This window comes from Lepidochelys kempii, chromosome 26 (assembly GCF_965140265.1).
Source record: "Lepidochelys kempii isolate rLepKem1 chromosome 26, rLepKem1.hap2, whole genome shotgun sequence".
Taxonomy (NCBI): Eukaryota; Metazoa; Chordata; order Testudines; family Cheloniidae; genus Lepidochelys; species Lepidochelys kempii.
Window position 1 is genome coordinate 13,856,316 of NC_133281.1, and position 11,547 is coordinate 13,867,862.

At 61.0% G+C, this 11,547-nt stretch overlaps 1 protein-coding gene across 3 annotated transcripts; it reads right to left on the reverse strand.

Annotated features, from left to right (window-relative positions):
• Positions 1-16: 16 nt before the first annotated feature.
• Positions 17-10,513, reverse strand: CAPG (capping actin protein, gelsolin like). Of its 3 annotated transcripts, none has more exons than XM_073325065.1 (10): positions 10,398-10,513; positions 8,961-8,995; positions 8,596-8,771; positions 7,338-7,492; positions 6,911-7,078; positions 6,264-6,413; positions 2,895-2,987; positions 2,510-2,642; positions 587-675; positions 17-186 (listed from the first exon to the last, which is right to left on the reverse strand). In XM_073325065.1, exons 2-10 carry the CDS (start codon positions 8,981-8,983, stop codon positions 121-123), a joined length of 1,053 nt encoding a protein of 350 aa, XP_073181166.1. In that variant the 5' UTR covers positions 8,984-8,995; positions 10,398-10,513; the 3' UTR covers positions 17-120. The 3 variants fall into 3 exon arrangements, with proteins under 3 accessions (XP_073181166.1, XP_073181167.1, XP_073181168.1); XM_073325066.1 differs by having other exon boundaries at positions 8,596-8,768; positions 10,398-10,512; XM_073325067.1 differs by lacking the exon at positions 8,961-8,995 and having other exon boundaries at positions 10,398-10,510.
• Between the last annotated feature and the right edge of the window lie 1,034 nt (positions 10,514-11,547).

Below are 11,547 nucleotides of genomic sequence, written 5' to 3' on the forward strand. Positions count from 1 at the left end.
GAGGCGAGAGGAGGCAGAAGGGGCCCGTGCGGGTCCTTTAATGAGATGCCTGGTGGCTACAGAGCGGAGGGCAGGCCCGTAGATGAAGCAGCGCCGGGCGGCCTGGGGCAGGCTCTGGGTTCACTTCCAGCTTGCGAAGAACTGCTTGAAGAGGGGACTCTCACGGCCCTGGGGCAGGATCTCCACCTGCAGCAGAGAGAGGGATGGATGCCGGTGAGGCAGGGCGAGCCCTGTGCTCCTAGCATGAGGTGGGGGGCACGGTGGAGTCCCAGAGACTCCCCCCATGCATAGGAGGAGAGATCTGCCTTGGGGTGAAGGGCCCTGGGCACCACCTCTGTGCTGTCTGTGGGGGGAAGCCAGGCCGAGGTGGAGAGCCTGGCCCAAAGATGCCCTGATTTTATAGGGACAGTCCCGATATTCAGGGCTTTTTCTGATATAGGCACCTATTCCCCCCCCCCACACACACACACTCTGTCCTGATTTTTCACACTTGCTGTCTGGTCACCCTACTGGCAGGGAGCCCCCCATCATCTCCCCATTTCCCTCCCGCCCCCCAGGAGCCCGCCGGGGCCCAGCGCTCACTCACCTGAGTCTTCGGGGAGTATTTCATACGGGAGATGAAATCCTCAGCCACTTTCAGGGCTGCCTCCCGTTCCTGCTGGTTAGCTTTGCGACCTGGGAGGGAGGCAGGGAAGGGTCAGGGCAGCTGATCCCCCGCACAGAGGGGACAAGTCTGGGGGGACAGGGCTGCGTGCTCCGCTGAGCACCCCTGGCACTGGGGGAGGTGCCCAGGGTCCGGTGCTAACCCTGGGCAGAGTGACCATGGGGCAGATGCAGACGGCAGGGAGCCGGAAGGGCCTGGGATGGAGAAGAACGGGCCAGCTGGGAAGGAGCTCCTGGGGGAGGGAGCAGGGCCGGCAGGGTCCCTGTGTGCAGATCATCCTGGCTCCCTTGCTGGGGACTCAGCCGGAGCAGGAAGCCCAAGTGGGCGGAGGGAAAAGCCCATGCAGGCAGAGGGCAGGGTGGCCGGGCAGTGAGAACGCAGCCGCGGTGCCTCCATCCATGGCCCCCGCGCCGGGCTGTGAGCTCTGGCCAGCACGGGGATCAGCCCCGCCAACCCTCGGGGGCAGAGCTCGGGGCGCAGAGAGAGCGGGAAATGCCCTTGTGTGGCCGTTCCCGCAGTGCACCGGGCTGCCGCATGGCCCTATGCCGGGAGCGCCCGCCGAGAGCCGAAAGCTACGCAGTGATGCCCGAGACAGTGACCCGCCTGATGGGCCGGTGCCATGGCTGAAGCGCGAGAACGGCCGCCGTTTTCCAGAGCAGCTAGGCCCAGATCCTGAACGGCATCCCAGCGCCTACCTCCCATTGACGTCAGTGAGATAGGTGCCGAAATCCCTTGGGGGATCTAGGCTAGTGGGGGGCGGGGGGAGCTACACGTGGCTCCGTACCCGCTCCACATATTTAGGCTGACTGGAAACCCAGCCCCCTTGGAAGGCAGCTCCAGATGGGACCCCAAGGAGGCTTCGGAAAGCCTGGGCTGTTGGCGGTGGGCGCGGGCCACACCTCGGAGGGGAAGGTGGCAGAGGGGCTACGCTGGCTCTGGGCGAGGGCTCAGTGGGCAGCTAATGGGCAGGACAGGAAGGGCGAGTGGCAGGGAAATCCCAGCCCAAGCCTTCCTAGAGACAGGGGAACCCGCAAGAAACTGACTCGTGAGGGGTTCGGCCAGCTGGCTCCCTGCGGGTGGGCCAGGACGGCTGGGTAAGTTCACGCAGTGGCATCCGTGCTCTGCCCTGCAGGCAGCTGGGAGCCCCCCTGCCTGGTGCCAGCTGCCACAATACATGAAAGCCGGCTGGGTGTGCCCTGAAAGCTGCTTGGTGCAGGGGTGTCCTGCAACGGGGAAGGGGGGCGGGGTGAGCGGGAGGGGAGGTGGGCCTGCGGGCTAGGGGGTGGGGGTGGGGGTGGGGTGAACGGGAGGGGAGGTGGGGCTGGGGGCTAGGGGGTTGGGAGTGGAGGGTGGGCGAATCGGAGGAAAGGTGGGGCTGGGAGCATGGCAGGTGGGAAGGGGGGTGGGAGTGGGGCTGGGTGTGGGGTGAACGGGAGGGGAGGGGAGGCTGGGGGCATGGCGGGTGGGAAGGGGGTGGGGTGAATCAGAGGGGAGGTGGGGCTGGGGGTATGGCGGGTGGGAAGGGGGCCGGGGGTGGGTTGAACGGGAGGGGAGGTGGGGCTGGGGCCTAGAGGGGTGGGAGTGGAGGGTGGGGCGAATCGGAGGAAAGGTGGGGCTGGGGGCATGGCAGGTGGGAAGGGGGGTGGGGTGAATCAGAGGGGAGGTGAGGCTGGGGGCACGGCGCATGGGAAGGGGCTGGGGCTGGGTGTGGGGTGAACGGGAGGGGAGGTGGGGCTGGGGGCACCCCCCACAGGAGGCTCGCTGGTACCGCCCGGGCCCTGGGCCGTGTGTCTCTGCCCCCCTGCAGAGCCAGCTGGCCCCTGGCGGGCCGGCCATGCCCGGTACCTTTCCACACGTAGATCTTGCCGCACTGGCCGTTGTCCAGGACGAAGCAGTCGTCGGTGCAGAGCAGGCCCTGGCTGAAGGGGCTGCTCCCGGACATCTTGGTTAGGTTCATCTTCCCCGTCGCGTCCGACACCTGCCGGGGCCAAGGAGAGGCGGATCCCTTCAGCGCCTTTCCCCCTACGCTGCCGAACCCACCCCGGGGAGCCCAGCCCCTCACTCAGCACTCAGCCCTGTTCCCCAGCTGCCCCACAACCCCCCCAGCCTGCAGCCCCCTCAGCCTGCAGCCCCAGCCCTGCTCCCCAGCGCCCCGCTGCGCCCAGGCTGTGGTGGGGGGCTCTGCCCATGGTGGGGCAGGAGCTCCGGAGATGGGGTGGGGAGCCCTTGCCTTATAGAGAGCAGCCGCCCCTGCGTTCTTCTGATCCGCCGTGACGTCCTCCTCGGGGCTGCCCTGCCTCAGAGCGGGCTTGGGACCCAGCACCTAGGGAAAGGGGAAATCTGTCAGAGCCAGCGCTGCCCCGGTGTTTTCCCCAGGAGTTGAAATGGGGGGCAGGGCGTTCAAATGCACAGGGCGGGGGTCAGGGCCGATGAGACCATGAGGGTGAAGGTGGGCTGTGTGACACCACAGTAAAAACTGAAAAATGTTTCCTGACCATTTAATTTGTGTGATGATTGAAAAATCAAATAAAAGCCGGCTCCTCAAGCCTCCGACGAAGCACGACGTCTACATCCTTCTTGGTTTCTTGTTATAATTTTGCACAATTCCGTTAATGAACTTCTTGAATGCACTGCGTCCATCTCTGGTGGCTTCTCGTGTGTCGGGTACTTCCAGTCCTTCCACTGATACGCTCGTTAGTTCATTCCCAGGATCAGGCAGAAGGCGACGTCTTTCAGAGCACAAAATGCTAGTCGATGATGAAACAGGACGCTCGACTGTCACTGTTGTGACTGGCAGGAGCAAGAGATGAATTCCTGCTTCTCTCAGCCCAGGAAACAGAGCACAACGATCGGGTCGAGCCACTTGTGATGGTAGAAAAGAAGTTGAAGTCAAATCTTCATTCATTCGTCGTGTGATATTCCACTGTGTGTTCGAATTCTCTGTTCTGCCCTGAGCACACGGCAGCCCCATGGCTGGTAGAGCCTCACTCCACTCAACTGTCCGTGTTTTATAAGACAGGGATCTGTAAAAGCTACGGAGAGGGTGAGTAGAATCTCGAAGTCGCTGGTGTCGATTTTTAAGAATCAAGTCTGTGTACTTTTTCAGTTGTCTTAACAAACACTTCTTGTCCTCTTCACTTAAGGATTCAATATAAATGCCTTCATTACTCAACTTCCGGACTGAAGTCTTTGCTTCTTCCAGGACTTTTCCAATGGGTAGCTCTCTGGTTGATCCAAATGTAGCTTCTCTTGCTGGACAAAGATCTACGACTGTTGTAGCAGATGCCTGGATGGCATTGTTTAATGACCCAAGTGGTTTCAACAGTAGACTTACAAGAGAGAGAATGGCGATAGTCTTCTGTGAATTTAGTAGCAAAAGTAATCCACCAGCCTCACTACTTAGATCCATCCCATCTTGGAAGATACTTTCCAAAGCCAGTAATAATGGCTGGAGTAATTTTAAGACAACAGCCAAGGATCGCTCATGAGAAAGCCAGCGGGTTTTCCCAGGTTGGACTAATTTGAACTTCAGTCCCAGTGTATCTTCTATATTGTCCAAGATATTCAGTCTTTTTGGACTCTTGCTGAAAAAAGAATATAATGAAGACATTAAATTTATAGCTTTTTAAATGTCTTTTGAAGAGTCTGGAGCTCGTCCTAGCGCTAGTTGGCGTAGATGGCCTCTGCAGTGTGTATAGGAGAGACCAGGGTTACGCTTTTCTCTGAGCAAAGCTTGTGCTCCACCATGTCTTCCAGAGACGTTTGCAGCTCCATCAAATGCACAAGCAGCCATCTGTCTGGGGTCCAGTTGACAAGCATTTGACTCTTCTAAGATGTGGGTTGTCACAGATGCAGCCAATCTGTCTTCTATCACTTGAACATCTAGAAATCCATCTACTGGCCTACCACTGACCTCAAGATAACGTACACAATGACTTAATACTTGATGCCCATTTGCATCGGTGCATTCATCAGCCAGGTATGCAATTTTTTTGAATGTGGTGAGAGAGGTCTTCACTTTTTCAACTGTTGAGTCTTTCACTGTTGCACCGCATGCGTCTAGCCAGTCTGTTGAGTTTCTTGCAGAAAGACAGTGAGCATTTGCTGGTCTTGGTTGGACCTGGGGTTCAACTGCAGGATGAACAAGTGACCATGCACTTAACATTGTCACTCCAGTTTGCAGTGTGCGGTATCTCTTGCTTAATAGACAGTAGGATGCCGCAGCCATGTTTGTCTGCATGAACTGTGTTGTGTCTTAACACACTGTGTTGTCCAGCTTTCTTAACAGCCCCATTAACACTCACCGGTGTTGTCCTTGGTGGAGACCCAGTGGAGACTCAGAGTTCAGAGCTGCTTTCACGTGAGTTCACCTCCCAGGTGGGGGGCAAGAAGGCACCTCGCTCATTCCTTCAGCTACTCACTGCTCGCTCTGGCCACCGTTGTTCGTTGTGCCACCGTTCACTCCATCGCTCTGTTGCCCATGGCCCTGCGCCGTCACCTTCGGCTGCCACCTGCCGCTGTGACCTCTGCACGTTGGTCTCTTGAGGTTCCACCCAGCTCTCCGTGATTTCAGCCGAGCTCGCAGTGGGGGGACCTCGCTGCGAGTGCAGACTGGGCCGTCTCTGCCACAGAAACACTGTCCCACGGCCGGTCTGAGCGCTTCGACCTGATTCTCAGTGATTTCAGCTGCAGTGGTCACTTAACAGAACAAAAGACTCTCTATGGAGCCTACTCAGCTCTGTCTTTAAACAGTGGAGAGGGGCAGGTCAAATCATACTTGTGCCTCAGACAGACCATCAAGCAAAACACCTGCCCCCACCCTCTCTCTCGATGGCCTCAGTCAGCACAGGCCAAGTATGGTTCTACTTTACTCAGACAATAAGAACAACAACATTTCATCTCCCCCCCACATTCAAGTGATTTGTAAACCAACCCCGGCCAAAATCTATCACTTGGGCAACACAGCTCTGTTTGCTGGATACCTAGGTAGATGAGGTGTGACTGTAAATACAATCTGGTCCTGAAGCCTTTCCCCCCACCCCATCACGAGCTGTCAGGGAGAGCTCATTTCGACTTTGCTCACAAATCATCCTTTGAAATTATTAGGTGGGCCCTGCAATTATGTACAGTGCAATTATGAAGGCACTGACATGGTCATAAAAACAACAGCTGTACAAGGAAGCTCGTCCATGTTCCTACTTTTCTAATCTGTGATCCTTTTTCAGATACACGTCTTTTATCATACACTGGATATGCTTTTAAAGTGTGTACTATTAATGTTTCAATTTCAATTCACATTTCCAGACAATCACTAAACTGGCAACACTGCATGTAACTAGTTCACAAAACTAGGGGGGAGTGGTGTTAGGGAAATTCAGGGGGGGTAAACACCCCCATAGTGGGGGTGAAGGGAAATCCCTGGCTGCCACCACATGTCTCTAGCCCACTCCCTCTGCCCCCAAGCTGGGCTTCACCCGGTGACCTGCCCCCCAAACCCCGGCTTCATCCCCTGCCCCCTCCCCAATCCGAGCCCTCCCTGGATCTGCCCTGGCAGGACCAGAGCAACAACAGTCCCGCTTCCAGCCCTTCACGGCCAGACCTGGATCATCTCGGGCGGCTCCTCCCCGTCGGACACGATCTCCACCCGGGCCTTGCCCTGCCGCTCGCTGTCCCGGATGGCCAGCGCCAGGTCCCGGGCCTTGTTGCGCTCCAGGATGTTGGATGTCTCACCGCACCACGTGTAGATGGTCTGACAGGAGAGAGGGGCATGCCTGGAAATCCACCTGCCCGCCAGCACCCCGGCCTACCTACCTCACCCCCCGCCTGCCAACCTCCCTGCCTACCCACCTCGCAATGCCAATGCCGTCACCTGCCAGCGCCTCTGCCCGCCTGCCCCATGCGCACCCAGCCCCCCCACACCGGCCAGTCCTGGGGCTAATGCACCCACCACCCACCCTGGCCGATTCCCCTCCACCTCCAGGTGCCAATGCACCCTCCACTCACCCTGGCCAATTCCCCTCCACCCCTGGGTGCTAATGCACCCACCACCCACCCTGGCCGATTTCCCCTCCACCCCCAGGTGCCAATGCACCCTCCACTAACCCTGGCCAATTCCCCTCCACCCCTGGGTGCTAATGCACCCACCACCCGCCCTGGCCAATACACCCGGCTGTGAATACAGAAATATGCCTCCATTCACAGCCAGGCCTGTGTCTGCCCAGGCCCCTGCCCCCGGCGTGGTCTTACGTCGTCCAGGTCCAGGATGAAGCAGTCCCCGGTGTTGTAGCTGGCCCAGCTCAGCTCCCGCTCGGTGGCCCGGATGTTTTTCTTGCCCTTCACTTGGTAGAGTTTGCGGATGGGCCCGGAGCTCCGGCTGGACTGGGTTTTGTGAAAGGCGGACTCCACCCCACCCTCCTGAGGGGCAGAGACAGAGAGGGGCCCTGAGCAGCAGCTGGGCGGGGAGCACAGGGACTAGCTGGGGAGGTGGGGGGCAGATGGAGCAGGCCAGATTGTGGGGGTGAGGAGGGGAGGCAGGGGCTGACCCCTGGCAGAGCAGGTTGAGGGGTCGAGGTGGGGAAGTAGGGCAGGCCTGGGGTGATGATGAGGGGGTCAGATGGGGCAGGCTGGGGTTGGGGGGGCAGTTGGGGATGTGGGGCGGGCCTCTCCCCGGTACCTGGTACTTGATGCCGTGGGGGAAGTACTCCATGAAGACATCGGACTCGTTGCCCTGCACCTCGCGGTGCTGGACGGGCCGCTCGCCCAGCAGGGTGTTGAGGTGGGTGGAGAGCACGGCGCAGGCCCCCTGCTCATCCCGCGTGGAGCTCTGGCCTGGGTGCGGTGGGGGAGGAAGAGCAACAGCTGAGCTGCTACCCAGCTGGCAGGGGCCCCGGGCACGGCGCCGAGGTTTGCCAGGGGTCCAGTTTTCGACCAGAACACCCCGTCAAAAAGGGACCCTGGCGGCTCTGGTCAGCACTGCCGACTGGGCTGTTAAAAGTCCAGTTGGCGAGGGGCTGGCAGGCTCCCTGCCTGACTCCACGCAGCTCCTGGGAAGCAGTGACATGTCCCTTGGCTCCTAGGCGGAGGGGCGGCCAGGGGGGCTCCGTGCACTGTCCCTGCCCCGAGCACCAGCTCCGCAGCTCCCACTGGCCGGGAACCGCGGCCAATGGAAGCTGCAGGGCTGGGGGCAGCACGCAGAGCCCCCTGGCCGCCCCTCCACCTAGGAGCCAGAGCGACATGTCGCTGCTTCCCGGGAGCCACCTGAGGTCAGCACTGCCCGGAGCCTGCATCCCGAACCTCCTCCCGCACCCCAACCCCCTGCCCAGCCTGGAGTCCCCTCCAGCACCCAAACTCCCTCCCAGAGTTTTCACCCTGCACCCCCTCGTGCACCCCAACCCCCTGCCCCAGCCTGGTGAAAATGAGGGAGCGAGTGAGGCTGGGTGAGAGTGAGCGATGGAGGGAGGGGGGACGGAGGGGGGAGGCGGAGCCTCAGAAGGGGCGGGGCCTCGGGGTGGGGCCGGGGTGTTCGGTTTTCTGCGATTAGAACATTGGCAGCCCTGCCGGTGCCCCTTGGCACCAGGGCTGGCTGCGCCGTGGGCTGGGAGCCCTCCAGGGTGGCCAGGGGGCCTGGGCTGATGTGCTCAGCAGGGAGCCTGAGGAGCCTGAAGTCCCCTCCCCCCATAACGGGAGCCCCCGGGGGGGCAGGCACTGCCATGCCAGGGAGTGCGGCGAGGGCAGGGACCAGAGCCCGAGCACAGGGCCCCTCGCTTGGCCCAGGCTGGGCACTCACTCCCTTGCCAGCCCAGAAGGGCAGCTCCGGGCCCTGGCACCCTCGGCTGGGCCATGGCCCCAGCACCCCGCTTCTCCCCTCCAGGCTGCCTCACCCACAGGGCTGGCCAGGGGCCCGCGCCGCCATGCCGAGAGCCGGCCCTTACCGATCCAGATGTGCAGGTTGGCTTGCTCCTCCGGCCCGTTGTGCAGGACCAGGTAGGAGTCCCCCGAGTAGAAGACGCCCTTGGACTCTGCCGGGACCGGCACCGGCTTCATCTTCTCCACCCGCCAGATGTGCAGGCCAGGCTGGTTCACCGAGGCATCGAAGGGGGAGCCGCTGCTGGAGCGAAAAGGGGCTGGGGTGAATCCGGAAGGGGGGGCTTACGGGGGTAGGGGCAGGATGGGGGGTAAATCCAGATTAGGATGGATACGGGGGAAGGGGATCGGGGTAACTCCAGGGTGTGGGGCAGGAGTTGGGGGTAAATCCAGGGGGTGGGGATGGGGGGACTCGGGGCGACTGGCTCGGTACCTTTTGGGGATCGCCGTGTACATGGTGTCAGGGCCCTGGGGAGAGAGAGGAGCTGGTTAGCATTAGGGCTGGGTGGACAGAGGGCCGGGCACAGCCTGGCTCCCTGGCCAGGAGGTGCCTGTCATGCCGGCGGGTGAGGGCTCCTGCCCCGTGGCGGGGCTGGGGGCTGCGGGCCCCTCCCGGCCTGCACACCGAGATGGTATCAGAACTGGTTTGGCTGCTGCTGAGTCATCCCCAGCCTGGCAGAGGAAGGAGGAGGTGGGGCTGGGCGTGTGGGTGCAGGGACCCCCACGTCGGGGTGGGCGCTGGCCCAGAGAAAGCAGCCCCGCCCCCCCGCCAGTGCTGGCTCTGGCGAGGCAGGGCCGGGCGTGCTGGGTGTCATTCCCTGGGGGCTCTGACATCCTTCCGCACGCCCACTCCCTGTTACTTCACAGCCCACTGCGGTCAATCATGTGTCGCGTTTCTCATCTGCCTGCCCCAGCCGCTGCCCAGCTCCGCTCCGAAGGCTTCTTCATCTCCCAGCCATTTGCCATCCTGCCGAGGGGGGCCGGCTGCCAGCCCCAGAGTCGGCTCCCCACACCCGCTCCCACCAGCACCCCTGCCTCCTGGTGCCCTCTGCCGGGCCCAGCCCATCCCCGCCCGCCCATTGCACAGAAGCTTTGGCTCCCTGCTGAGCTGGACTCGAACCCGGGGCCCTTGGCTTTATGCCCGTCCCCGAGCTGCACAGCCCTGGAGCCAGTGGCTGTCTGCAGCCACCCAAGGGCACGGATGCCAGGCTCACCACGAAATCCCCGCTCATCTGCTGCGGTGGTGCAGCCTGGCCCGCGATGCCAAGCGCTGCATTGCTGACCACGGGGCTGACCACGGGGCTGCCGAGCCCCAGAGCCCTGGCCGAGCCGCCCGCCTGGCGGTGCTCCCCTGGCAGTGGTGGAGCCTGCCCTCATTGCAAGCCAGGCCAACTGCCCCCAAACCCGGGCGTGCCCCCCATTGTCGGTAGACTCAGCACATGGTAGAGCTGTCCAGGGACCGTCCCGTCCCTGCTATCACCGCCATCCCTCCAGGATTATGTCATGGGATTAAACCTCCAGGAATATGGCCAACCCACACTGGCAACTGGAGTCCCTCCTGACTGGGACAAGGCCCAGCGGGGGACGCTCGTCCTGATCCTGCGTGGCCTGGGGGAGTTGGGCTCCAGTGCTGAGCTCCCTGTAAGTGACAGGACGGGACACACCCCGGAGAGGCGTCTGCCTGGCGATTCAGCGAACAAGCCAGGCTGCCAGGAAACACTTTCTCGTGCCTCTGCCCGGATAAGCCAGCCCTGATCCCCTGCCCCGCTCACAGCACTGGGTGAGAGGAGTCCACCCCCTCACGCTCCGTTACTGCCTAACGAGGCCTGCGATAAACAGGAACAGGCAGCGGAGGAGCAAAGTTACTCACCGGACGACTCGTCAGCCTCTATGGCAAAACCTTTCGCTGCAGAGTTTAAAATCAGATTTCCTGGGAGGGGCCATCCCTCGCCCACACCCTGTTCCTCTCCGGCGCCTCGCTTCTCGGTGGCTGCAGGGGAGAAGGAGAATCCGGCACGGCTGGGCCAGGGACTCGTCCAACTCCTGACCTGCCCCCCAGCCCGCCAGGGCCCGCGCTGGGCGTAAGGAGACCAAGGGATTGGCAGCTCAAGGGGGCCTCCGTTCGCTTTTCATGATTGTTGTTTTCATAAGCACTTGCCTGGTTTGGTATTTTACTCGTTACATGCTTCAGCCCCGGCGGCGGGGCCCTGGGCAATTGCAGGCCCCCCACTTGCGACCCCCGCCCCAAACTGGTCCCGCGACCCCCAAGTCAAGAAACGCATCTTTAGAAAGGGAGCTGTTGTACAATGTCGTGATTGGCGACTTTGCCGCGAGAAAGGGCTGGCGACATGGCTTGTAATGAAGGTTTAATTGTTATTTCTTTCCAGTGCTGTCCATTTCACTGACTGTGGACTGGTTAACAAGTTTATTCCTGTGTGTTGGGGAGGGGGGATATTCCTGCTCCAGCCCCAGAGCCTGGGGCTCAATATTACCTCAGTGGGGTAATACCGCCCCTCTGCATCCTGCTATTCCGGTCCTGAGCCCCACCCCCAGCGTTGCCTCACTCCTGACCCGCAGCCCCCTGCTAGCCCAGCCCTGGGCCCCCCCACAGCTCCACCGGTGCCCCTCACTCCTGACCTGCAGCCCCCTGCTACCCCAGCCCTGCAGTTAGGATATAGACATTCAGGCCTGTCAGTAAAGGCCAAACTCTAAGAATGTAGGTGTATTCTTATCAGGATGGTGGAGGGGGGGGGAATGGGAACAGGGAATGGGAATCATGTTTGGCTAAGGGCAGGAGTGGGAAACAGGCCACAGGTAAGGCTCTGTGTGTCAGAGCTGGGAAGGGGGACACTGAGGAAAGAAACTGGAATCATGCTTGCTGGAAGTTCACCCCAATAAACATCGAATTGTTTGCACCTTTGGACTTTGCTCGTCCACCTTTGGACTTGGGGTATTGTTGCTCTCTGTTCATGCGAGAAGGACCAGGGAAATAGGCGGGTGAAGGAATAAGCCCCCTAACA

Coding starts and splice junctions, on each gene's coding strand:
- CAPG (XM_073325065.1), bottom strand. CDS start 8,983: ATGTACACGGCGATCCCCAAAAG. Junction 2,988..6,263: donor AGCCGCCCGAGATGATCCAG/GTCTGGCCGTGA, acceptor CCCTTTCCCTAG/GTGCTGGGTCCCAAGCCCGC. Junction 187..586: donor AATACTCCCCGAAGACTCAG/GTGAGTGAGCGC, acceptor TCTCTGCTGCAG/GTGGAGATCCTGCCCCAGGG.